At 41.0% G+C, this 22,209-nt stretch overlaps 4 protein-coding genes across 8 annotated transcripts in view; 3 read left to right on the top strand and 1 right to left on the bottom strand.

The window, feature by feature from the left end:
- The window catches only part of zbtb26 (zinc finger and BTB domain containing 26), a 3,413-nt gene extending 572 nt beyond the window's left edge, over positions 1 to 2,841 (top strand). For 3 of the 4 annotated variants that reach the window (XM_085180698.1, XM_085180700.1, XM_085180701.1), the window contains exon 2: positions 882 to 2,841. In XM_085180698.1, the coding sequence (XP_085036824.1) occupies positions 905 to 2,224 (1,320 nt within the window). In that variant the 5' untranslated portion in view covers positions 882 to 904 and the 3' untranslated portion in view covers positions 2,225 to 2,841. Of the gene's footprint in view, positions 1 to 505 lie in introns of all 4 variants that reach the window. The other variant, XM_085180699.1, reaches the window with a different exon arrangement.
- p2rx4b (purinergic receptor P2X, ligand-gated ion channel, 4b) overlaps positions 1 to 8,450 on the top strand; it is an 8,995-nt gene extending 545 nt beyond the window's left edge. Inside the window, exons 1-12 of one of the 2 annotated variants that reach the window (XM_085180702.1) lie at positions 3,370 to 4,336; positions 4,461 to 4,608; positions 4,727 to 4,798; positions 5,482 to 5,554; positions 5,643 to 5,739; positions 5,823 to 5,903; positions 6,012 to 6,153; positions 7,013 to 7,149; positions 7,238 to 7,331; positions 7,425 to 7,490; positions 7,572 to 7,676; positions 7,776 to 8,450. In XM_085180702.1, coding sequence (XP_085036828.1) covers positions 4,122 to 4,336; positions 4,461 to 4,608; positions 4,727 to 4,798; positions 5,482 to 5,554; positions 5,643 to 5,739; positions 5,823 to 5,903; positions 6,012 to 6,153; positions 7,013 to 7,149; positions 7,238 to 7,331; positions 7,425 to 7,490; positions 7,572 to 7,676; positions 7,776 to 7,808 — 1,263 coding nt within the window. In that variant the 5' untranslated portion in view covers positions 3,370 to 4,121 and the 3' untranslated portion in view covers positions 7,809 to 8,450. Of the gene's footprint in view, positions 1 to 3,369; positions 4,337 to 4,460; positions 4,609 to 4,726; positions 4,799 to 5,481; positions 5,555 to 5,642; positions 5,740 to 5,822; positions 5,904 to 6,011; positions 6,154 to 7,012; positions 7,150 to 7,237; positions 7,332 to 7,424; positions 7,491 to 7,571; positions 7,677 to 7,775 lie in introns of those variants that run through there. The other variant, XM_085180704.1, reaches the window with a different exon arrangement.
- Positions 8,451 to 8,692: 242 nt separating this feature from the next.
- gucd1 (guanylyl cyclase domain containing 1) lies at positions 8,693 to 14,717 on the top strand. Its single transcript, XM_085180706.1, has 6 exons — positions 8,693 to 9,014; positions 9,090 to 9,171; positions 9,352 to 9,517; positions 9,616 to 9,707; positions 9,799 to 10,040; positions 13,581 to 14,717. The coding sequence occupies exons 1-6, from the start codon at positions 9,008 to 9,010 to the stop codon at positions 13,670 to 13,672; spliced, it is 681 nt and encodes a 226-aa protein (XP_085036832.1). The 5' UTR covers positions 8,693 to 9,007; the 3' UTR covers positions 13,673 to 14,717.
- Positions 14,718 to 16,133: 1,416 nt separating this feature from the next.
- On the bottom strand, positions 16,134 to 21,692 carry upb1 (ureidopropionase, beta). The gene is made up of 10 exons (XM_085180705.1): positions 21,522 to 21,692; positions 19,483 to 19,654; positions 19,121 to 19,208; positions 18,932 to 19,026; positions 18,693 to 18,851; positions 18,439 to 18,608; positions 18,029 to 18,110; positions 17,905 to 17,947; positions 17,297 to 17,451; positions 16,134 to 16,439 (listed from the first exon to the last, which is right to left on the bottom strand). Exons 1-10 carry the CDS (start codon positions 21,623 to 21,625, stop codon positions 16,356 to 16,358), a joined length of 1,152 nt encoding a protein of 383 aa, XP_085036831.1. The 5' UTR covers positions 21,626 to 21,692; the 3' UTR covers positions 16,134 to 16,355.
- Positions 21,693 to 22,209: the final 517 nt, after the last annotated feature.

Genomic DNA, 22,209 nt, shown 5'->3' with positions numbered 1-22,209 from the left:
TAATTTAAATATTGCTCGTCAATGATGTTACCGCCGTGAAAAGCAGTTATAGTAGCAGCCAATTTAAATTGGCATTTTTTGTTGTCTTATGTTACACTGGTCAACGCCGAATTAAAGCGTGGGCAGTCATTTTCAATAGGACATTGAAAGATAACCGCTAACTAAGAAACTTTTGAAAGCGATAGCCTTGTAATTATTAAATTGACCGGTTTGTGAATCGAGTCTGGCCTCGCGCTATCCAGGCAGCACACGCAAGGTTGATTGTTGTGGTTATAATTGGTATGGCTGTAATTGACACAGGTGATATTAACTATATAAACTATATAGTGGGCGGGTACATACACACACACACACACACACACATACATACACACATATATATATATATATATATATATATATATATATATATATATATATATATATATATATGCATGTGTCTGTGTATTTATTTATTTATTTATTTTAAATTTTTTAACAAAATCTTTAAAATGCTTACATCCAGGTTAAACTACCTGCCACCTAAAGTTAAAAGTTTTTAATCGATGTCCGGATAGTGCGAGACCTTAGAACAAGGGTGGGGGAACTCCAGGCCTCAAGGGCCAGCATCCTGAAGGATTTAGATGTTACCTTCGTCCAACACAGCTGATTTAAATGGCTGAATACACCTCCTCCACCTTATCCAGAGGCCTGGAAATGAACTTATCATTTGATTCAGGTGTGTTGACCCAGGGTGATATCTAAGGCCTGCAGGACACTGGCCCTTGAGGCTTGGAGTCCCCCACCCCTGCCTTAGAACTAGACTTGATTTGCAAAATTTATAGTAGCCTATTCCTAGGAGAGATATTCAGTCTTTGTATTTTCATGTTGGTCTACTACAGCTGCTGTGGTCCCCTGGTTCACTATGGCCCAGAACCAAGTGATTCTGCAGTTCCGCTTCGCCACATTTGGAGACTCCATGCTACAGAAGATGAACCTTCTGCGACACCAGAGGCGCTTCTGCGATGTTACTGTTCGCATCAACCAGCTGGAGGTCCCTGGTCACAAAGTGGTGTTTGCTGCTGGCTCCTCTTTCTTAAGGGACCAGTTCATCCTTCAGCAGGACTCCAGGGAGGTCCAGATCTCTATGATCCAGGAGGCAGAAGTTGGCCGACAGCTGCTGCTGTCCTGCTACACTGGCCAGCTGGAGTTTCCTGAGCTGGAGCTGGTGCATTACCTTACAGTGGCCAGCTTCCTCCAGATGGGCCACATTGTAGAGCAGTGCACTCAGGCCCTCAGCAAGTTCATCAAACCACAGGCTTCACGCCAGCTGGAGGTGGATGTAAAAATGCGGAGGGAGAAGAGGGAGGAGAGTTTATCCTCCCAGGCAAGGATAGAACAAGAGCGCTCTCAGGTGCAGACTGTCCATCAGGAGGAGGAGGAAGAGGAGGAGGAGGAGGAAGAGGTAGTGGAGCAGGTGGAGCAGGATAATAACGATGATGAAAGCGAAGATGATGATGTGATTATACAGCCCAAAAGCCCTGTCCAGATCTTGACCAGGCGTCCAAGGCAAGGCATAGTGGAGAGTGACATCACTATAGTAAAGGTGGAGTCTGTGTCTGATGTTGCAGAGAACTCCATCACCGGTCACTTCTCCACCAACCCTCCTGCAGAGCTCCACTCCCCTGAGCCCCAGCACTCGCTCATTAATTCCACCGTCGACAGCCGCAGCAGTGAGATGGCGGTTCCGCCTGGCGTGGCGGGATACCCACTTAGCCCTCCTCCTTCATCTCCACCTGCAGAGAAACACATCGGACACCAGAGGAACTACGACAAGCCTCTCCAGTGGTACCACCAGTGCCCCAAGTGCGCCCGAGTCTTCCGCCAACTCGAGAACTACGCCAACCACCTCAAGATGCACAAGCTCTTCATGTGCCTGCTGTGCGGCAAGACCTTCACACAAAAGGGCAACCTGCACCGGCACATGCGCGTTCACGCCGGCATCAAACCCTTCCAGTGTAAGATCTGCGGTAAGACTTTCACCCAGAAGTGCTCGTTGTTGGATCATCTAAATCTGCACAGCGGAGATAAGCCGCATCGCTGTAACTACTGTGACATGGTGTTTGCTCACAAGCCAGTTCTCCGCAAGCACCTCAAACAGATCCACGGGAAGAACAGCTTCGATAATGCAAATGAAGGCAGCCTGCACGACGGCGGGGTGGACTTTGAATTCGGACGAATATGAGATCACTTTGGGCTTACTGGCTGTGCTGTTTGAGAACACAGTAACAAAGGCGGCCACGTGAGTGAGACGTTCACTGACATGGATGATGGGTTACCTAAAGGATACAAACATGAACAAAGTTTTTCTGATGGGCACATCACTGTAGCTTCATTACTGTGGACTATTTCTTTCTTTTGTACAATACAGTGTAGATGCCTTCATCTCATACTTGAAAATTGAAAAACACTGAAACGCATCATAATGTTTGAACATCATTAGTTTTATTAATGCATTGCCATGTCTTTGTGTCTACCCTGTCCTTTAAAAAACTGCACAATGAACAGTATCCATTTTTATGTTGTTTATGTACACAATCTGCTGTATGATTACTTTTTAAACTGTATGACTATGGCAACGTGGACTTAGGAGAAACTTGAAAGAGTGGAGATGCAACATTATTTTACATAAGGCAAGCTATGTCATTTTGTCTTGGTGGCCAAAGTGTCTGTTAGCCTAAGGGGTCTTCTTTTTTTAATAGAATTTATATCCGAGGTACTATTGGACCAAAGTGACATTGTATCTGTCCTGTGTTCATGGAAGTCAATGTGAGTTACGAATAAAGAAATATTCTTAACTAATGTTGCTTTTGTTTTCTTACCGTTACTCATTGCTTCATCGTTCACGCACAACAGAAAATTCCCATGTTAGTGTCCAGTCTGTAGTAATGGCCAATGCAATTCTCAGTGTGTGCTTGTTTTTACAATTTTTAATCAGATCGAGTTGGCAGTATCTGAAAGTGGCATGGAAATTTCTGGTGAGTTGTTTCAACAAAGGGTTCTGTGTTTCCTGCACTTTCAGTATTTCCACATTTTGAAAGAAGGTGCTGTACTCTTTTAAAGAGAGGTTTTGCACCTCTTCACAAAATGAAATCAAATATTATGTCTAATACTGTGCTTTCAATGTGTATCCGATGTTGAACAGCAGAGATGACAGTACGAACCTGTTAGACCTCGTTTGCAGCCACGTTTTGCTCACTTTGGAACTGGTTTATTTAACAGATGGCTCCACATGATTCGTCATGAAAACTTTATTATGAGTTAATAACTAACAAATTATAATAACTTTACTGCACTAAAAATTATCAATTTTATCGTTATCAAAAGCCCACACCTAGTATATTTTTATATTTTCATTTATGTCATCATAATGGACCAACTGAAATTTTGCATTTAATGATATGATTGGTATATCATTATTCAGTTGATATCATACAACAAATGATCAGTAAACATAAACTATATTTTTTTTTTCTAGACTTTTAAATTTAATGTGATTTATATAGCACTAATTCACAGCAACAGCCACTTCAAGGCACTTTGCACGGTAAGGTAAAAGACCCCACAACATCTGAGAGAAGTCCCCAATCATAAGCTGACCGTTTATAAGCAAACAATTAGCAACAGTGGGAAGGAAAACTTCTCCTGACAGAACCAGGCTCGTGGATGGGCAGCCATCCTCCACAACCTGTTGAGGGTGAGAAAAGGGAGATGTGTTTATACAGTTGCGAGTGACATTTATGTGAATGTGTTAACTTAACCACTGGCGACCTGTCAAGGGTGCACCCTGCCTCTCTCCCTAAGACAGCTGGGATAGGCTCCACCCACCCCCCAAACCCGTCAACGCCCTATGCTGGTGCGTTGACCCAATATTTGTTTTGGCTTTCTACATCAAATAACCCAGTACAATTAGTTAAATAATCTTATTTACTTACCTTATGTACTTAAATATGTCCAACAGTCAAAATGTCAGCATAAAATAAGTTTACCATGACAGTATGTAAGTTGTCTAAACTGGAATTAGTGTAAAAACACTATGCTTCAAATTGTATTTGCCAAGCAGTAAATGCGATTTGAATATAATGAATTTGAATAAGGACGGTTTTGTCAAGTCGTCATTTTTTCTCATATCTTCATTGTTTCGTGGTGTAGCCATGAGCAAGTCAGCAGGCTGCTGCAAGAGATTCCTGCACTATGCTTTTGACTACGAAACACCAAAAACGCTGGTTATTCCCAGCTTAGGTGTAGGATTTGTATTCAGGTTCACCCAATTCTTGGTGGTGATGTATGTGGTTGGGTAAGTACCCAATAAAATCAGAGGAGGGGATTGATTGATTGGGGATGTGGTAATATGTGGATTATGAAATGATGTTTTTGCTTGCACAGTTAAACTCTTAAACATTTCTGCGAACCTGCTGTAGGTATGTGTGTGTGGTGCAGAAGGCCTACCAGGATACAGATACTGTCATCAGCACCGTCACCACGAAAGTGAAAGGTTTCGCTTTCACCAACACATCTGACATGGAGCCTCGTTTTTGGGATGTGGCTGATTACATTATCCCTCCTCAGGTACTCAAATGTGCATTTTAGCATTTCTGTCATTTTATATCTGAGGGGGGAGAACAGCATAACAGGTTTTGGCTTTTTTCATTCCCTGGAAACTTTTTCCTGCTCTACTTTCTGACAGAGTGATCATTCATTCTTTGTGCTGACGAATATGGTTGTGACCCCAAAACAAGTGCAGTCACATTGTCCCGAGGTGAGTCACTACTGTTACAAAACAGATCTTATAACCAGCGCCAAGGGTCGGCCATGTCTTGCCAAACTCACACAACCAGTGGTGACGACCATTAGAGTGCCAAGTACATGGTCATTATCCTGTATTAACAGCTACATTTCTCTGTGGCTATTGTTTTTCAGTTGGGGGAAATCATAAATATGATTATAAACCCTTTTAAAGTCAAGTGTATCATATTTCCTGTGAGTTTTTGAGACTTCTACACATCAGTGTCATTTTTTTCCCCACGGCAAGTAAATTGCACAAAAATACCTGATGCAGGAAATATGGCACAAATTACAACTCATATAGCCAAATGGATACTTATCTGATTAAAAATTGTTAGAAGACTCAAGAAACTTCAGGCTTTAAAGGGTTAAGTATTAAATACTTTTTAATGTTTGCATTAACCCTTTAAAACCTGAAAAAAGGAAACAGTTTCTAGATAGTTTTTTAAAATTGGGAGCTTCTGACAAAGATTTTTAATTAATTTAAAAATGTAATTAATCCGTTTGTGTCATATTTTCTATATCCAGCATTTTAAAATGTATTTATTTATTTGATTGTTTTGCATATTATTGCTTAAAAATGTTTTGTGAAATGTATTTAGGATTTTTAACTTCACCTTCAAATATACACATTAACACTGGAGATTTTTCCTGCAGCTTCCAAGCCCATCGACTACTTGTGTGGATGACTGCAACTGTGTCGAGGGACACAGTGATCCCCGGGGCAACGGTAGGCCTTCCTCCCTGATGATACAGCCCCTTTAATATTTGTGGCCTCACGCAGCAAAAACTCAGCGTGAAATTTATTTTCCACCCAGGTATCCAGACAGGACTGTGTGAGAACTACTCCACCACTGCACGGACCTGTGAAGTGCTCTCGTGGTGCCCACTTGAAATAGACACTAAGCTGCCTGAGTAAGAGTATATTTACCACGTTAGAATATTTGTTACTAGTTCCAGGACTGTGGAGGCTTGATGTGTTGTTTCATGTCCCGCAGGCATGCACTGCTGGTTGCAGCAGAAAACTTCACCGTGTTGATCAAAAACAGCATCACGTACCGAAAGTTCAACTTTCACAGGTCGGTGAACTGCATTTGAATGTAAGAGGGAGATCTGTGGATGCTTAAGCAAACATACAGAGTCACAGTTTTCCCCATTAAACCGGAGCCTTGTCCTCCTTCCTCCAGAAGAAACATACTGCCTCATGTGAACTCCTCATACCTGAAGAGGTGTGAATTCAGCCGTCTCACAGACCCACACTGTCCCATATTCAGACTCAAGCATCTTGTCTCAGAGGCTGGGGAGGATTTTCAAGACATGGCTGTGAAGGTGAATCGAATGATCGTTGTCTTTCTGTCCTGGAATTCATTGTTCAGGTTCCTGTATGGTCTTCCTCCAGTATATATGTCTCATAAGCAGGATGTGAGCCAGTACAGCCCTCAGGTTCCCTGGCTCCCGTCTGATAGTCACTCCCACAGTTAGTGTAATGTATGCATTTTTTATGTTCTCTGTGGTCGCTCCAGATCACAAGGCAAAACCCTTTCTAGCTTCTGTGCACTGCGCTGCGATTAAAGTCTACCATGGGAGCTGAGAACAGCTGGAAATGCTGAACTCTTAAAGCCATTGTTTGGCTTTCCATTAAATGTGGTTGAGCACTATGATTTATTTTTATGTAGCTGTTTCATCTTCATTGTAGGATACATTGTTTTATATGGTTGTCTCTTTAAACTCTGAAAAGCGGGTATAAGTTAACATTTTCAATCAGCATTGCCATATTTGAACTTAATAATTATTGTCTTACACTGTTTTCAATTGTAGTTGGTGTTTTCAACCAAATTTTAGGTCCTTACAGGTTCTTATCTATATATATTATGATCATGGTTGCCTAGCAATCACCTAGCAATGGCCATTGAAGCTTTTTTTTTTTTTTTTTTGCATTTATGCTCCTACAATAAAACACATTTTACTATTTCAGTTTCATGGCCAAAAGCACAAGCAGTCATTAAAATACTGTGGCATAGGCGTGTACTAGTTTTATACCATTCTTTGTTGTTGTTTTTTGTCCAAACACTACTTTTTGTAGTGACTATTATATTTTAATTGTTGTGTTTAATTACATCAGTACAGATCTAACCTAAATTTAAAGGTGCTAATTGAATAATCCTGAACTGAGTGATTGTTTTTACAGGGGGGTATCCTTGGTATTCTTATTGACTGGAGCTGTGATTTGGACTGGTGGGCAGGGGAGTGTTTACCTAAATACAGCTTCCGGAGGCTGGACAACAAACATCCTGTCAACAATGTGGCCCCTGGTTACAACTTTAGGTGAAAAACTTTTTTTTGTTTTTTTTTTTTAAACAGACAGGTACTGATGAATGTATAAGGCTGAACTGCTAAAACTTCTGTCTTTTAGATTTGCTAAATACTACAAGACAGCAGATGGAGAGGAAACCAGAACGTTAATCAAAGCTTACGGGATCCGCTTCGACGTCATTGTGTTTGGAACTGTGAGGCCTGAATAAATCTTGAAACAGCAATGATTTTATCAAGAACCGTCTGTGTTTTTACTTTAGTCTTATGGTAGTTTGGGGTTCTTACAGGCAGGAAGATTTTCCATCGTCCCAACCATAGTGAACTTGGGTGCAGCCTTGTCGTTCCTCAGTTTGGTGAGAAGAGAAATGTTCAGACTAGCATCCGTATAAATGATGAAACACCCGATTTTAAATGTTTTGACTATTTTCGTTCAGGTGCCCGTGGTTGCTGACTGGTTTTTGGTGACTTGCTCAAGGAAACGAGATCTTTACAGCAGACACAAAACAACACATCTCACTGAAGATGCAGACAGTGCATCGGTAACTGGCTTTTCTCCTTCACTTTCACTGATGATCTCAGTTAGTACTGACTAAGATCTTAAATGTCGGTCTGTTTGTTTGTGTTTTTTTGTAACACAGGTGTCAATGGGGACCACCTATGGAACCCAGTAGCAGGAACAACATTTTTCTACAGAGAAATGGGAACCCTCATGAAACGACACATTAAAACATCATTTGAATATTTCACTAAAAGCATTAAAATGTGATAATAGAAAGAAGGAGGATAAACAGTGTTGGAGGATGAACTCTGGCTTTTATTTAAGTAGCATCTACAAAACACTCACTAGTAAAAGTGTAAATGTGTAATCTTCAAAATATAATTAAACTACCAGCAGCAAAGATGGAGAATGAAAGGTTTCAGAATAAAATACAGTTCTGGGCTAATTACTGATCCTTAATATGTTCTTTTACAGCTTGCAGAAATTATTTGATTTGATTTATTTGCACTTTTGAGTAGTTTCACCTAAAATAATGTATTATCAGTTACCAGGTAATTGTATTCAGTAATATGAATGGAGTCAAAAACATGTAGTTATGTGAAAATAAATGGACGTATCGTTACAGATTATTTGCATAATGTGTTAGGACATGGAATCATCATCATTCATATGTGCAATAATGATTGCGGAGCATGATGTATTTTATGAGCCAAATGTTTTTTTCCTTTTGCCACGAATACATTTTTTAACACTTGAAGACACAACAGACAAACACTTGAATTTCCTGTCCCCCTAGTCTTCTAATCACATGACTTATAGTGAGTAGTATACATAAAAAAAATCGTCCGTTTAAAATGTTAGTGAATAGTAGGATTAGTCCTGAAATACTTTAGTAAAGTTTGTCTACTAATAGTTCAAATCTATGGTTCAAATAGATAGTAGTAAAAGTGCGTGGATACAGTTCTCATAAGAAGCGTTAAAGTGTCCTCCACACCACATGGTGGCAGTATAACGCAAGCAAACACAAGAAGCGTCTCAGTACGCGAGTAAACACGGAATAGAGCGGAGGAGCGTCTTGTTTCGAGGTATCGGCACGAAAAACCGTCCTGAAAATGAGTTTTTGTTACTGTTTTTCTTGTTAGTTATGTGTGTGCGCCTCGCAGCGGCGTGAGTCACAGAGCTGTGCGCGTTTTATCAGCAACAGAGCGATAAATAGTGCTAGCCTGGACGCTTGTAGTCGGGGAGCTAGTTTTTTTTAACTAGTTAGCATCGATGAGGGCACCCAGCCTCGCCCTTAGTGCTGCAAACAACACTGACCAGCTGGTACTGAGTTAGTTACCGGGCGGTCTGTGAGAGAAAGAAACCAGCAGAATGACAGGTGAGTGAAACAGTCTTGTGACAGTGCTAGTATTTGTTTTGTTGAAATGTGAAAGTAACTCCTCGGTTTACTCAGATGATGTCCTGCTGGATGTTCCTGTTATCCGGCAGCTGTACCACTGGGACTGTGGCTTAGCCTGCTCCAGGATGGTCCTCAAGTAAGAGCACATCAAGGTTTTTACCTTCAGATGTCATGTTTTTATTACACTGTACTGTATCTGCCATACAGACTGCAGTGCTTCCTGCACTGCCTGTCAGCAGGCTCTTTTCTGAATTGCAAATCAAAGGTGCCTTGGCATTGTGTGAGGGATTCACACTCTGGTTGTCTGAATGTATAGGTACCTCCACCCTGTCAGCGATGATGAGTTTCAGAGGGCTTGCTGGGATCTGAAGCTGACAGAAAGTGTGTGGACTATCGACCTGGCCTACCTCATGTGCCATCTAGGAATCAAACACTGCTTTTGTACACAGACTCTGGGTGTAGATAAGGGCTTTAAAAACCAGGTACGTAGTCCAAACTAACAGTGTAATTCTAACCAGTTTTGAACATTTTGATAGTTACCTATGATTGTGTCTTGATGATGTTTTGTTGTTGTTTACAGTCCTTTTACAAGAAGCATTTTGATACTGAAGAAAACAGAGTGAATGAGCTCTTCCTTAAAGCGGAGAGCAAAGGTGTGGGGGTGAAGAAATGGTGAGTTCCCTGTTGATGTTAATTTACCCGCCTACTTTTTTCAGTACCTTAAAATAAATATATGACCTCAGTTGTGTGTGCCTTCTCTCAGTTCTGTGTCAGTTCAGGAAATCCAGTCTCATCTGGAGCAGGGCCACGTTGCCATAGTGCTGGTCAATGCTGTGGTGTTGACATGTGAACTCTGCTCCCAACCTGTCAAATACTGCTGCTTCATGCCCGTGGGTCAGAAGTGTTTCTGCAGGAAGCCGGACTATCAGGGTCACTTTGTGGTTGTGTGTGGCTTCAACAGAACCACTGGCTCCATCTTCTACAATAACCCAGCGTATTCTGACCGTGAGTATACTTGTATTTCTACACAGCAAATCCAGCATGTCCAAATTAACACTGTCAGATTTGATTTCAACACTTTTAAAGTGTCTATATGGGTCCACACCAGAGAGTGTTAATTTAACTCTTTTTGGAGAGTTGGTATGTTAACTCTGATTTAGTGTTAAACACCAAATCTCTCTGGAGTTGATAATTTAACACTTGGTGTTAAGAGTTTATATATTAACTCTCAAAGAGTATTTTAGTTTAACTACGTAAGAGTTATCTTCTAATTAATTCTAAAAAACGGGAATTTTACTGTTCTGAACTTCTAGAAATTTATTTTGGAAATAAACATTTACTAAAAAGACGCAATGGTTTTTGAAAAACATTTATTCTGAACTGTGCACCACAATTTCAAAACATTTTCTGAAAGATGTAACAGTGTACATGTTCTCATTTTCATTAGAATTTAGTTTATCAAAAGGTCTGACATAGGTGAGCTGGTAAATGCAAATAACAGAATTCTCATCACTTATTTCAATAAATACAAAATACAATATGCATGTCCTTCAGTCATCACTTTGTGGAACTTCAACGCACTTCTGCTCTCCCCCATATTCCATCTTCACAAGCATATCCTATGTGGAGATTGAATAAAAATTAGTTGACACTAATTAATGGCACAAATCAATTGCAGCACAGTAAAAAAAAAAAAAAGGGAATCCTTTTTGAGCGATTACTTGTGTAAAGTATTTTCCCAAAAGACAAGGACACAGACAACAGGTAATACTGAACTAAATGTAAAACCTCAACCTTTTTCATTTTTACCTAAACCGTGTGCACAAAACTCTGGAGGAATCTAAGTGCTAACGTAGAACTCAGTCGGGACTCGGGACATCTGCTACTGCTGTTTGCTCGTTTTTTATGGGAGATCGTTTTCAGGCTTCAATTAGCACCATTATACCAACATTTCACATTCTAGACATTGTTTTAAGTGTATTTGACCAAAGGTTTGACTGAAAATTCACATGCAAGCTTTTTTTCAAGGCTGTGGTATTTGCCCGCAAACAATACCTTTCAGCTAGCTAAAACAGAATATGATGCTATCACCGAGCAACATGGCTAATGCCTTTCACACAGCTTTGTCTCAACTCCAAAGAGCCACAGAAGTAAAAGCTAATAACAATAATTGAAACAATCTTTGAAAACATGACTTACCAAGCATGGCAAACAACTCAAATATGTAGAGCAAAATGTTCTGAAACGGCTTCACTTCAGCTTCGATTGGAGCCGTGCTGGGGGCGGAGTCTGTGAATTTACTCTATTGGTGTCATAGCCCCTGTAGGAGTTCAGAGTTAAGAGGTCAAGAGTTAATGTTTCCATTGTAACACCTCCAGATTTGAAATAGAAACACTCATTTTTAACACTTGATTTTAACTACTATCATTTTACACCTCAGAGTTACATTAAAAGAATGTGACTCTACTTAGAGTAAAATTAACTCTAAGACTACTAACACCAAAACATTTAACACTTTTGAATTTGCTGTGTACTTTTACCATAACTGTAAGTAAAATTAATCTGTGGTATGTAAGAGACCGTCTTAGTAAATGTGAATCCTCCTTCTTAGCCTTACCTGTCATGACACTGCTCGTTGTGTGGAAGTTATTGTAGAAAAGCTGCCAGAGAAGTGGATGGCTCAAGGTTTGCAGGTGATCTTCTAGATTGAACTAGATTTTAATATTCCACACAAATTCATACTGGGTGCACAAAATGTGCTCACTGGTGTTTTGAGCACCACAAGTAACTGCTGCCTGATTCCATTCATCCATCCGCTTCCGCTTATCCTTTTCAGGGTCGCGGGGGGCGCTGGAGCCTATCCCAGCTGTCATAGGGCGAGAGGCGGGGTACACCCTGGACAGGTCGCCAGTCTGTCGCAGGGCCAGCACATACAGGGACAGACAACCATTCGCACTCACATTCACTCGCACATTCACACCTAGTGGCAATTTGGATTATCCAATTAACTAACTATCCCCACAAGCTGCATGTCTTTGGACGGTGGGAGGAAGCCGGAGTACCCGGAGGGAACCCACGCAAACACGGGGAGAACATGCGAACTCCACAGAGAAAGACCCTGGCCTGATGTTGGAATTGAACTGAGGACCTTCTTGCTGTGCGGCAACAGTGCTAACCACCGTGCTGCCTGATTCCAATTACTTAAAAAGAAAAAGTCTCAAAGGCCGGTATCTCCAAAAGTCTTCATGTCACACTGGAATTATCAGGATGGCCATCATCCTGCTGTTGCCTCACAGCAAGAAGGTCCCCACCCCCACCTGTTTACTGTATACTTTGCCCTGTTGCAGATGGTCAAGAGACCAATTTGAAAGCAGAAGAAAATAGATGGGGATAGCTTGTGGGGATAGGTTAATTGGATAATCCAAATTGCCACTAGCTGTGAATGTGCGAGTGAATGTGAGTGCGAATAGTTGTCTGTCCCTGTGTGTTAGCCCTGCGACAGACTGGCGACCTGTCCAGGGTGTACCCCGCCTCTCGCCATGACAGCTGGGATAGGCTCCAGCGCCCCCGCAACCCTGAAAAGGATAAGCGGAAGCGAATGGATGGATGGAAGAAAATAGATGGATGGATGAATAGCACTAAAGCAAAATTAAGGAATCTTCAGAAATAAAATATATATGATAAAATTAAAATAAAACCTACTGTTAGGCTTAGACTAGGAAAGCTTAAATTTTGGCACACAGCGATAGAGTCGGCCCTTAAACAGCAGCTGCTCTGCTTTCAGGTTTGATGTAATGCCACTTTTTGTTGCAGCTGTTTTCAGTCATCATGTGATTCGTGAACGTCAATGTTTCCATTAACATTAACAAACCTTGCTTGGTTCTATGTCACCGCATGAGCTGAACCCCTCACATGGTGAATGACAGAAATGCAGAGAAAAAGCTATGTTTTAAAAACAAACAAACAGATAAACCTCTAAACGGCGGACTTTATTTGTGGGGCAGCTGTGCTCTCGTTTCTTTCTCCTCCTTAGTAGTGACAGAGTCAATTCAAGCTGGTAGCACAAGTTGCTGCCTGGCTTGATGTTCAGTGGTGTATTTGTGCAGTTTCTGGAGTCAGAAATGGTTCATGTTTCACAAGTCATTGTTTTTTCCATAAGCAAGACTTTTATTTCATATGAATGGAGTCGTGCATGAGAAAGGTGAACACTTACTAAAGGTCCACTCTCGTATTGCTTCAGCATAGTCAACATAATATATTCAGGCCCAGCACTAATCCAAAGTAATTCTAATGAATCCAGACGGAGCCACGAGGGTGTGGATCAAATTTCATGGTAATCCAGCAGGTGTTGAGACATTGCGTATAAACACCATGGCTGGTGGTATTTACTGTATGGGCACCAGTGAGTTGTCCATGAACATTGCCATCTATAGAGCTAACAGTGGGAGGCAGACCCAGAGTACACTTTTTGAGCAGCTTATTTATAAATGTGTTTTTATGTATTTAACTTGGAGCTGACAGATCTGTGTGTGTGTGTGTTTTTAGGGGTGTGCTGCACCAGCGTCAATAACTTTGAGGAAGCTCGACGCAGCTATGGGACAGACGAGGATATCCTGTTCGTGTTTAAAGAGAGTTGATGGATTTGGATTTTTGTCATTATAGGAATATCAAAATGCTGCAGAGTCTAGTGACACCTCCTCCTGTCTGCTGTCACAGATCCCCCTTTTGCAGGCTTTTTTCCTCCGGTGCCAAAAAGCCTGCTCACATATATACATGTACTGTATATGCCAACACTACTTAACCTTTGAATGATTCACCGTGGGAAGAATTAGGAATCCAGGATGGATCCTTTTATTTCTGTTTTTGTGATGAACAGATATTTCAGATTCATGTTATTGTCAATGTGGAAATTTTTAATGACTGCAGTTGTACTGGAGTCTCACACTGAGTGTACAGACTTGCACAACTGTGGCAGAACTGCGGGAAACATGAGCAGGAGTAGAATTTACCAGGAAATTGTGTGCACATAATTCAGGGCCGATGTTGATAATATTTGGAGTGTTCATTTCTTTGTTCCGCTCAGTGTTAATGTGAAGCTGCTTATCCGCCCCTCCCCTCCAGCCTCGCCTCTACCTGCCTTTTAAAAATCCTCCCGACTCACCGCGTTTTAATCAGACGATTCTGTAAACAGGGAAATACAGGAAGCAAGTCACGAGAGTATCAGGTAATTAATGCTCTAAATTGTGACTCAAATGATGAAGCAAGTTCAATGCAATACTCCATAGATGTATGGAACTCATGGACACTCAGCTCAGACGTGATGAAACGTGACGTCACCGGATTCCATTGCTTCACTGGAAAAGCAGCTCCGCATGTGTCCTGTGCCTTTGGGGAATGTGCTGGATACATGGATGCGTTAGGACTAGGATAAGTCATTTTGGTTTGTAAATGAAGACGAGGTCATTTCCTCATTGTCACGGAGTTTTATTTTTAACTTACATGTTTTTGCACTACACTTTCATACCAGACACGATTATGTTATTTAAATTATATTGCTTTTCCGAATCAAGGAAAAGTGGGTCGTGTCTGGTTGTGCTTCTGGGTGAAAACCACAAGCTTTATTTTTTTATTCAGTATAGATAGCACTTTTATTATATGTTGTGATTAAAACATTTGAACAGCCTTGTTATTTCCGTCTGCTTTATATAGGTTTAATAGTGAACTCATACCTTAAACCTCATGTTATAGGTCAAATCTTATATAAACAATTTAAGTGCTGTGTAGTTGGGACACTGTTTAAAAGGGAATTAAAAGGATTTGCTGTTGCCTACACTCCAGCGTTGTCTCCGCACCTAAACAGAAAAATCAGTACGGTCAGGTGAGATGGGCACACCACAGTGTGCCCATCTTCAGATAGCTGCTTCCAACAAGATAACGCGCCAGCTCACAAAGCTCAGATCATCTCAAGCAGGTTTCTTGAACATCAGTTTGCTTTATTCCGATCACTTCCACAATCACCAGACATAAATCTAGTACAGCACCTGTTTGATGTGGTGGAACTGGAAATTCACAACAAGTGAGGCTACTGAATCAATGTGAACCAAAATCTCAAAGGAATGTTTATTGTATTCAAATAAGGATGTTAGCATATGTACAAGTTGAACTAGACTGGTCTAAACACTCCATTTCCAGTCACTTCTCTTTTGCTTTGTATGACGTCAGTAGGAGGATATATTCCCAATATGGTAATTGAATCAACAGAAGCCCCACCCCCTTTCAAGGCTGCTTTAAATGTAGTGGTCTTGAAAGGGCAGAGGCCAAAACAATTTATTTCAGAGGACGAACTGAATTGAGACCCAGTATTAGATTAAAAAAAAAAAAGTATTGTTTTAAGCCATTAAATACTTAAGGTGGCTCCAGTAGAGTACAATGGCAAAAATATGGAAGTGAAAATGTGCACAACAGGTCCCCATAAATTATGTCTACTGTGATTTTCCATCTCAGGCCTACTTCTCACCCAGATAACTTCCTTAAGAGGATTTATGTGTTCATTCTGAATGAAATGATAAGAATCAGTTTGAAACACTTTTTCTAAACCATTAAAAAATACTTCTAATATGGCCTGTATTTATATAGCGCTTTACTAGTCCCAAAGGACCCCAAAGCGCTTTACATATCCAGTCATCCACTCATTCACACACTGGTGATGGCAAGCTACATTGCAGCCACAGCCACCCTGGGCGCACTGACAGGCAAGGCTGCCGGACACTGGCGCCACCGGGCCCTCTGACCACCACCAGTAGGCAACGGGTGAAGTGTCTTGCCCAAGGACACAACGACCGAGACTATCCAAGCCGGAAGGTTGCTCGAACCGGCAACCTTCCGATTACAAGGCGAACTCCCAACTCTTGAGCCACGATCGCCCCGTACTTCTAGTATCTACTAATACTTCTAGTACCGCTGCATTTCTACCCTGGTGGTACCTTTCCCCTTGTTTGCTGTCTGCCACAGGAGAGCTGCGGGCTACAACGCCAATTCAAAAGCCAGTGTGGCCTGTAGGAAAATGTCTGTTATAGCCAATGATTTAAAAGGTGATTTGAAACACCAGGTTCATAGGCGATCTTTAATTCAGCAATGTTTCAGTTTAACAGTTCAAATGAGAACAGGACAAAGGTTTGACTTTGAATGTTTTTTATCACATTAAATGATAGAAATCAGTCAGTCTGACAGACGTGATCTTTGTGTCAAATTAAATCTGAACTAAGCATGTTTCCTGCTGAAATAGGCTATAATAAATGTGCACTATTTGTAGAATATGTTCTACTCTTTTACTATTTTGGGTTTGAAGTCATGCTGAACAGCTTTGGCAAGTTGTTCTGCGTACTCAGCATACCGTCCAGTCATCTGCAAACAAAAAGACACTGAAGAAGTCAGTCAAGGTTGCAAAGAATATCTGAAGTGAATGTACAACCATCCAGTCATTGCAAGAATAAATAAAAACACAGCATCTTCAGAGCTTGTGCATAATTTATCTGGAGAATTGGAGGATGCACGTATAGGTGTGGTAGCAGCGGACATACAGACATGTTTGAATTCTGCATACATATAATCTTTTTGTGCCACTCATTCATTACATTCAAGGATTTCTGAGGGAAATATTGTTCTTCTCATCTTTGTTTTTGGAATAATACGATCAGAGATTTTAAATGAAACTTTATTTCTAATCAAAATTTCTAACATTTTAAAAGGATGCCAATGTTCACATTTTGGACAGAGAAGACAGATGGTTTGAAAGAGGAGTGAAAGAAGCCATCTATGTCCACTGTGAGCGACCATCTTTGAACAGAGGCGGTGGTTTACGACACCAACTGTCTGCCATCTATAATCCAGTTTTGAGTTCCCTCCCCAGACGCCTCAACCCCCACTCACATCCTGGGCCATCTGACCTCAGGAATGCGCATGATAAGGTGGGGCCGGGTTTCACAATGAGCTCACCCGAAGCCCTGGCTGATTGGGACCCACACCCAGTTTCACACCTTGGCTCAGGTGATTAGAGGATCATCAGGGGGTCCTTTTGTCCCTCTGTGGGGGGAAACTCCCACTAGGTTTAAATCTGGGACTCCCCACCATTTGACCTCAGAACTGAAGAAGCTTCTCGGATGAGAGGTGAAATGTCTTCAAGTAACTTAAAGAAGTCCAGACGCTTTTCTTTGCAAGCTCCTTTGACAACATTTTAAAAGGTTACAATTTGTTCTATTTACCTTAAAACTCCACTTGTCACTGATTTGTCGATTCAGGTTGAGATCCATTTCTACCACGAGCAGCCCATCCCGGGTCCTAGAGAGGCCTGGCGTGCGACTGCCGTCAGGAGCTGCCACGTAACTGGACCCATAAAAATGTCCGAAGTCGTGGTGAGCTGAAAAAGACAAGAAAATTGAGCTAAATCAGAGTCAAAATGTAGTTATTTGAAAAAGTGATTTGAAGTTTTGATATTTAAAAAATTAAAACATGATTTTTTTCTTCATGAAAAATTATTTTTATTCAAGTCCAAAAACTGCACACAAAAAAAAAAACACTTTTTGACCCTGATTTAGCTCCATGCAAGAACACCAAATGTAACAGATGCACTGATGATAGTCCAGACAGCCGTGCTGCAAAGACCCAGGGCGATTTAAAAGACCTTTCAGTTAGAGCGTGCAGCTCATGGATACAGAATCATTTTCTCTTCTGTTCATTAAGGACACCTTAAAGAATCAACTCCCTCAGGCAGAATTAGCTTCATCCACTTCACCACACAGTCATTTTTTGATAACACCATATGAAGAGATACGTGCATACATCCTGGGACTTAAGAAAATAAAACCTTTACCTTTTTTCCCATCACCAGACGTGAATTCACTTTTGAAATGTTCCTGTAGAAAAGATTATTTTCAGCATGATTTCATATTTTGTCATTCCTCAGAAATATGTTGGAATGATTCCTGCAAACTTACTGTCCCAACACGGTTAATGGCACACGTAAAACAGTGGTTAGCGATTGCTGCATTTCTGGCCTCTATAGACCACATGGGCTCACTGCAGAGAAGAAACAATATTATCATCGCATTATTTAGATATACTATGTAATAATGGTAGCAGCATTTCAATGATAACATTGCTTCAACCTGAATTCAGGGTCTAGGTATGGCAATCTGAGTATTTAATCGAACCTTTTTCTGAACGTAGGAATATGGATGACTAAAGCACATTATCAGTTACCACCATACCTGGATCACAAGGGCTGTCTGCACCATAGAAAGCTTACTATTTCACTATTATTTTTGCATTTTCTTAGCTTACCACTGGTACCATGTGCCAGCAAAACAATACTGGACACCATGGACATGGGGGGGGGCTTCCTTACCTCAGAGCTCCAACGGTAGCCGAGGGGTTGAAGATGATCTCAGCTCCATTCATGCTGTACATGAACCAATTGAGTGGATGATGACGGCCGTAGCAAATATTCACAGCAATCTTCCCAAACTGTGTCTGGAACACTGTGTGGCCAGTGTTGCCTTCCATGTAATACGTAGACTGAGTAGAAAACACGAGACGATGACAACAGCAGTTTTTCAGTTCCTGCACAGCCACAGTGGATCGTTTAGATCACCCACTCACCTCATTAAAGTCCCCGATCCTGGGAATGTGGTTCTTCCTGCTCTTTCCCAGCACGTTTCCAGAGTTGGAGATGACCACCGCCGTGTTCCACAGGGTGCCGTGTAACTCCTCTCTCTCCAGAATCGGTGAAACGATGACCATGTTGTACTTTTTGGCCAGCTAATTGTAGAATTGCAGAACTGTTAGGTTTGCAGTCCCCAACGTATTAACCGCGCTGCAGCAAAGCTCTACAATCTCACCTCTTGGCAGAAGCGTGTGGTGTTTCCTTCTTCAGCAGACTCTGCAAACTCTGTCCATGGTTCTTTCTCACGGGTGCAGAACGCAAAGGGCATGGCTGATAACGAAAGAAACAAAAACCCCAGTCTCTGTTGGTACCTATTCTGTATGTTTGTTGGATAAGTTTATAATTCTTGCACATGGACACTCACTCCAGGTCTCCTGAAAGCAGACAATGTTTACACCACACATGGCTGCTACCTCAACCATTTCACCAATTCGGCTGTGCATGGCACTGATCTGTGAAGGGAGAGCAGTGATAAAATATTAACACCAGTCACTTCTACCAATGAAATGGAGCAGTTTTATTCATGGTATTGATGCTTTTGATCAGGTAAATTATTTAAGCAGAGACATGTTGAATACTTTTCTTGAACAATGATGTACATGAAGAGTTTTACAGAAAGTCATTCTGTCACCTTACAGATTCCTGTCTGTATCTCTCTGCTAATGTACCTCAACAAGTTTGGTACATGTGGTCTTCTGGTTAGTACTGTAGTGTGTGACTAGTAACCTGATCCAGGATGGGGTCATCAGTGGGCAGAACAATGTGGTGCTGAATGAGTCCCACTCGGATGTTTCTGGGTGGCCTGAGTTGTTCCTGTGCCGCATCAAACTTATATCCTTTAAGCTCAAAGTCTCGCTCAGAAGCAGCTTCCACAGCACAGGCTGAGAGGTCCAACTTCCTGTAAGACAGGGTTCAGAAAATAAAGCATTGTTCTTTTTGTGTTTCAGGTCTTTGCTTTGAGAAAGAAATTAAATAAATCTTTGAAACAAAATAAATGAATAAATACATTATTATCAAGTATTTTTATTCAGAGAAAGAAAGGGTACGTTAGCTGGCGGCAGCTTTTCAAGAACTCCTTGATCACAATGACAGAGCTCCTGAAGTCCCCTGCAGAGATGTGGGCAACCATCTTTTCAGGCACTTGAGCAAGTAGGCATTCATGGTAGAGAGGCTTGAGAGGACTCTGAGAGCAAGTGGGAGTACTTCTCTGGCCTGACAAGATCACAAACTGAACTGTCTGGACTCGTTTTAGGTGTTTCTCAGTGGCAATGACAGGGAGACTAGTGAAAAATCAGGTACTTCTTATGTAAATGACATGATACTTTTAGATGATCTGAAAAAGAAGACTCGGAGTTATTGATGTGCATGTTTAGTTTTTTAGTATTTAATGTTGTAAATGCACAATAAAGCCTTCAAATGCGGAGAAGATGAAGAGATCGGCATACTTACACTGTAGAGTTGCATGGCTTGCTTGGACACAGAAACTGCACATACAGTTAAGTCCATATATATTTGGACACTGACACAAGTTTTGTTTTTTACCCATTTACTGAAAAATCTTACTTTTATAGTTATATAATGGACATGGGCATAATGTGTAGACTCACTGCTTTCATTTTTAGGGTAGCCAGATATAAATTGAATGGAGGGTTTAGGAGTTTCAGCTCCTTAACATGTGCCACCCTTTTTTGACTCAAAGGCTACATCATTATCAATAAAGCAGATAAAAGGCCAGGAGTTGATTTGAGGTGTGGTGCTTGCATTTGGAAGATTTTGCTGTGAACAGACAACGTGGACAAAGTAGCTCTCCATGCAAATGGAACAAGCCAACCTTAAGCTGTGAAAACAGGAAAAAAAAACATCCGAAAAATTGCGACAGTATTAGGAGAGGCAAAAGCTACAGTTTGGTCCATGCTGAGAAAGAAAGAAAGCGCCAGTAAACTCATCAATGCAAAAACATCGCACACCCATGGAAGACAACAGCGGTAGATGATCGCAGATTCATTTTCATGGTGATGAGAAACCCCTTCACAACAGCCAACCAAGTGAACAACACTGCTGTCCTGCAGCTTTTAGATGCATCACTACTGCAAAACAGCTGAATCAAATGGTTGGATTACCTCTTCAGCATGCCATCAAGTTTGGCAAAGGCCTGATAACAAGTCATTCGTTTGATTCAGATGTGTCAGAACAAGGATGCGTCTAAAAGCTGCAGGACAGTAGCTCTCAAGGATTGGAGTTGGACACCCCTGATCTAAAGTGCACAACAAAAAAAAAAGTGTAAATTAAGGCCATCATTGCCATCAAGAGGTTTTCAACCAAGTATTAGAAATGAGCATTTTATTTTCAATTATTGAATTTGTCCAGTTACTTTTGAGCCCCTGAAATGAAGGGCTTGTGTTAAAAAATGCTTTACTTCCTCACATTTTTATGCAATTGTTTAATTCAACCCAGTGAATTAAAGCTGAAAGTCTGAGTTGTTTCATGTGGGTAATTTACCGAACCAAAATTAGAAAAAGGTTGTCTCTGTCCAAATATTTATGGACCTAACTGTTTGTAGGGCTTTTTTAATCTATACATTTATCAAACCTGTCTCTGTGCTGGCTGTAAGTTATCTTTCAGCTTGATCAAAGTCCATTGAGCAGAATAATAATTTACCAGGAACCAGAACAACAGAGAAGGAAACATAAAGAAAGAGAAACGGGAAAGCCCAATACTTCCTTTAGTAAATGTAAAAGAAATGCAGTATAAGTACAACAACTCACTTTGTCTCCTTCCCAAATAAGATGCGTTTCACCTCCACCAACTCGGCCTCTGGCAGATGGGACTCCAGAGATTTCTCCAGAGATTCAAACTCACATGCGGACATCTCTGCAGGTTTCTGTTGGTTTTGCAGCTCGACAGCAGAAGCAGCAGTATTTGTGCGTTTAATGGGTTACTCTCGTTATATAATCCTTAGTGATTTCGAAAGAGTAGAGGAGCCCCCAGCTGTGGTTTGTGGAAGCCGGTCATTGACCTGAGACACGGCACTGCTGGCTGTGGCGTTTGTGTTGAGCTGCAGATTAACCGAAGAGTTTGCTTGAATAATAAATGTGTTACCAAACAAACAGCAGGCTGAGCAGTAGCTATACTCTTCAATATTTCCATATCCTTCTGTAACAGCAAAATGAGAACAAATTTAAGTTTGCTAATTGATATTTAACATCAGTTTTTTCATTTTTCTCCTTGCAGCACGGCAAATCAAAATAATTAATCACAAATAAAAATCGGTGTAGAAAATGGCTTTAAAACACCGGGCGTGATTGTCATGTGCATCTCTGTGTTCTATTGGATGCTGATGCTGCACAAGAGTTTAAATAAACGAGTGAGTAAAAGTTAAAATCCCATCCAAATAGCTCAACAGTCCACAATCTGTATAATCAAAAAATACATTCAAAGAACCTAAGTTATATC

The sequence above is a fragment of the Neolamprologus multifasciatus genome, chromosome 12, assembly GCF_963576455.1.
Source record: "Neolamprologus multifasciatus chromosome 12, fNeoMul1.2, whole genome shotgun sequence".
NCBI classification, from domain to species: domain Eukaryota; kingdom Metazoa; phylum Chordata; class Actinopteri; order Cichliformes; family Cichlidae; genus Neolamprologus; species Neolamprologus multifasciatus.
The sequence above is the reverse complement of the archived record's forward strand: the minus strand, read 5'-3'. Positions and strand labels throughout refer to the sequence as shown.

What these genes read in the sequence shown, in the direction of transcription:
- gucd1 (XM_085180706.1), top strand. An exon ending in ATAAGGGCTTTAAAAACCAG is followed by an intron (nt 9,518 to 9,615) that starts GTACGTAGTCCA and finishes TGTTGTTTACAG; the next exon opens with TCCTTTTACAAGAAGCATTT. An exon ending in TAACCCAGCGTATTCTGACC is followed by an intron (nt 10,041 to 13,580) that starts GTGAGTATACTT and finishes GTGTGTTTTTAG; the next exon opens with GGGTGTGCTGCACCAGCGTC.
- upb1 (XM_085180705.1), bottom strand. Translation starts at nt 21,625, where the DNA reads ATGTCCGCATGTGAGTTTGAATCTCTGGAGAAATCTCTGGAGTCCCAT. An exon ending in TTATTTGGGAAGGAGACAAA is followed by an intron (nt 19,655 to 21,521) that starts GTGAGTTGTTGT and finishes CCTGTCTTACAG; the next exon opens with GAAGTTGGACCTCTCAGCCT. An exon ending in GGATCGGGGACTTTAATGAG is followed by an intron (nt 18,609 to 18,692) that starts GTGAGTGGGTGA and finishes TTTTCTACTCAG; the next exon opens with TCTACGTATTACATGGAAGG.